Source organism: Myotis davidii, unplaced genomic scaffold (genome assembly GCF_000327345.1).
Source record: "Myotis davidii unplaced genomic scaffold, ASM32734v1 scaffold13014, whole genome shotgun sequence".
Taxonomy (NCBI): domain Eukaryota; kingdom Metazoa; phylum Chordata; class Mammalia; order Chiroptera; family Vespertilionidae; genus Myotis; species Myotis davidii.
In genome coordinates, this window is record NW_006285656.1 from 6,927 (window position 1) to 8,228 (window position 1,302).

Sequence of the window (1,302 nt, forward strand, 5' to 3'; positions counted from 1 at the left end):
GCTACATGGATGACGAGCAGAAAACAGTTGCATTGATCAAGGCCATCTTTGGGGAGCCGGCCATGAAGCACATGATCATCTTGTTCACTCACAAAGATTATTTGGATGGTCAGCCACTGAATGCCATTTTACAGGAATCAGATGTGAACCTAAAAAACATCATCAAGGAGTGTGGGTCCCGCTGCTGTGCCTTCAATAACAAGAATGCAGATGAAGCTGAGAAGGAAGCTCAACTGCAGGAGCTGGTGGAGCTGATAGAGGAAATGGTGCGGAAGAACGGAGGGGCTCACTTTTCTGATGCCATTTACAAGGACACAGATGAAAAGCTGAAACTCCAGGCAGAAGCCTTGAAGAAAATCTATGCTGAGCAATTGTATAAAGAAATCAAACTAATAGAAGAGCAATGTGATCAGGGAAAAATATCACAGGAAGAAAAAGAGGAAAAAATAAAATCCCTAAAGATGAAGCATGAAGAACAAATTAAAGATATAAGGGAACTAACTGAAAGGAATATATTTGCAAATATTGTACAAAGGATTAGAAATATGTTTTAAAGTCTATGGCATAGCTTTTTCAAATAGTGTATATTTTCTTTTTTCTTTTCAGTTTGCCATGATTTGTTACTGTGGAAGATCATATTTTCAAAAAATGGTTATAATAGTATCTTCTACACCACCTATTCTTCTTATAATCTCAGCTTGCTTTTCCTTTTGTTGAGTTATAGGAGTCTGTTCCACTGCCTTGCAATGTCATGGACTTTGTGACTGATTTGGCAAATAGTGATGGCTGTGACTTCTAAAGTTAGATAGGGAGGATGCCTCCTTGCTCTCTGGAATATGTTTCCTTGGCCCTTGGCCATCATGTGATGAGGAAGCCCAAGTTGTCCATCGAATTCACATGAAGAAGACATGAAATCACTGGCTCACTCCCCTGGCTGCTCTTTCATCTGCCAGCAGAAACAACTTGCCAGCCATGCAAGTGAGGCAACATGGAAGCAGATTCTCCAGCTGCCAACTGAGCCATCTCAGATGAAGCTGCAAAGGGCAAATATGGGCCACCTCCACTGCATCCTGCCCAGGTTTCATGAGAAAAATAAATGATTGTTGTTGCTTTCAACCACTAGTCTTCGGGATGGTTTGTTATGCAGTGACAGCTAAACAGAAGCATCCTCCTATCATTCCCCACCAATCCCCACAATGCCAACAAACTGAAGAAGCTAGAAAATGGCATAATCATAAAATAATATATTATGGAGATTTCACAGGCTCGATTTAGGACAATTCAAATGAGAAATCCTTCATA

The 1,302-nt window shown here is 40.6% G+C and overlaps 1 protein-coding gene across 1 annotated transcript; it reads left to right on the plus strand.

Moving 5' to 3' along the window:
* Positions 1-9: 9 nt before the first annotated feature.
* LOC102773490 (GTPase IMAP family member 7-like) lies at positions 10-1,113 on the plus strand. Its single transcript, XM_015559258.1, has one exon. The coding sequence runs from the start codon at positions 63-65 to the stop codon at positions 552-554; it is 492 nt and encodes a 163-aa protein (XP_015414744.1). The 5' UTR covers positions 10-62; the 3' UTR covers positions 555-1,113.
* Positions 1,114-1,302: the final 189 nt, after the last annotated feature.

Bases quoted from the DNA above. Each gene is read 5' to 3' on its own strand.
- LOC102773490 (XM_015559258.1), top strand. From the start codon at position 63: ATGAAGCACATGATCATCTTGTTCACTCACAAAGATTATTTGGATGGT.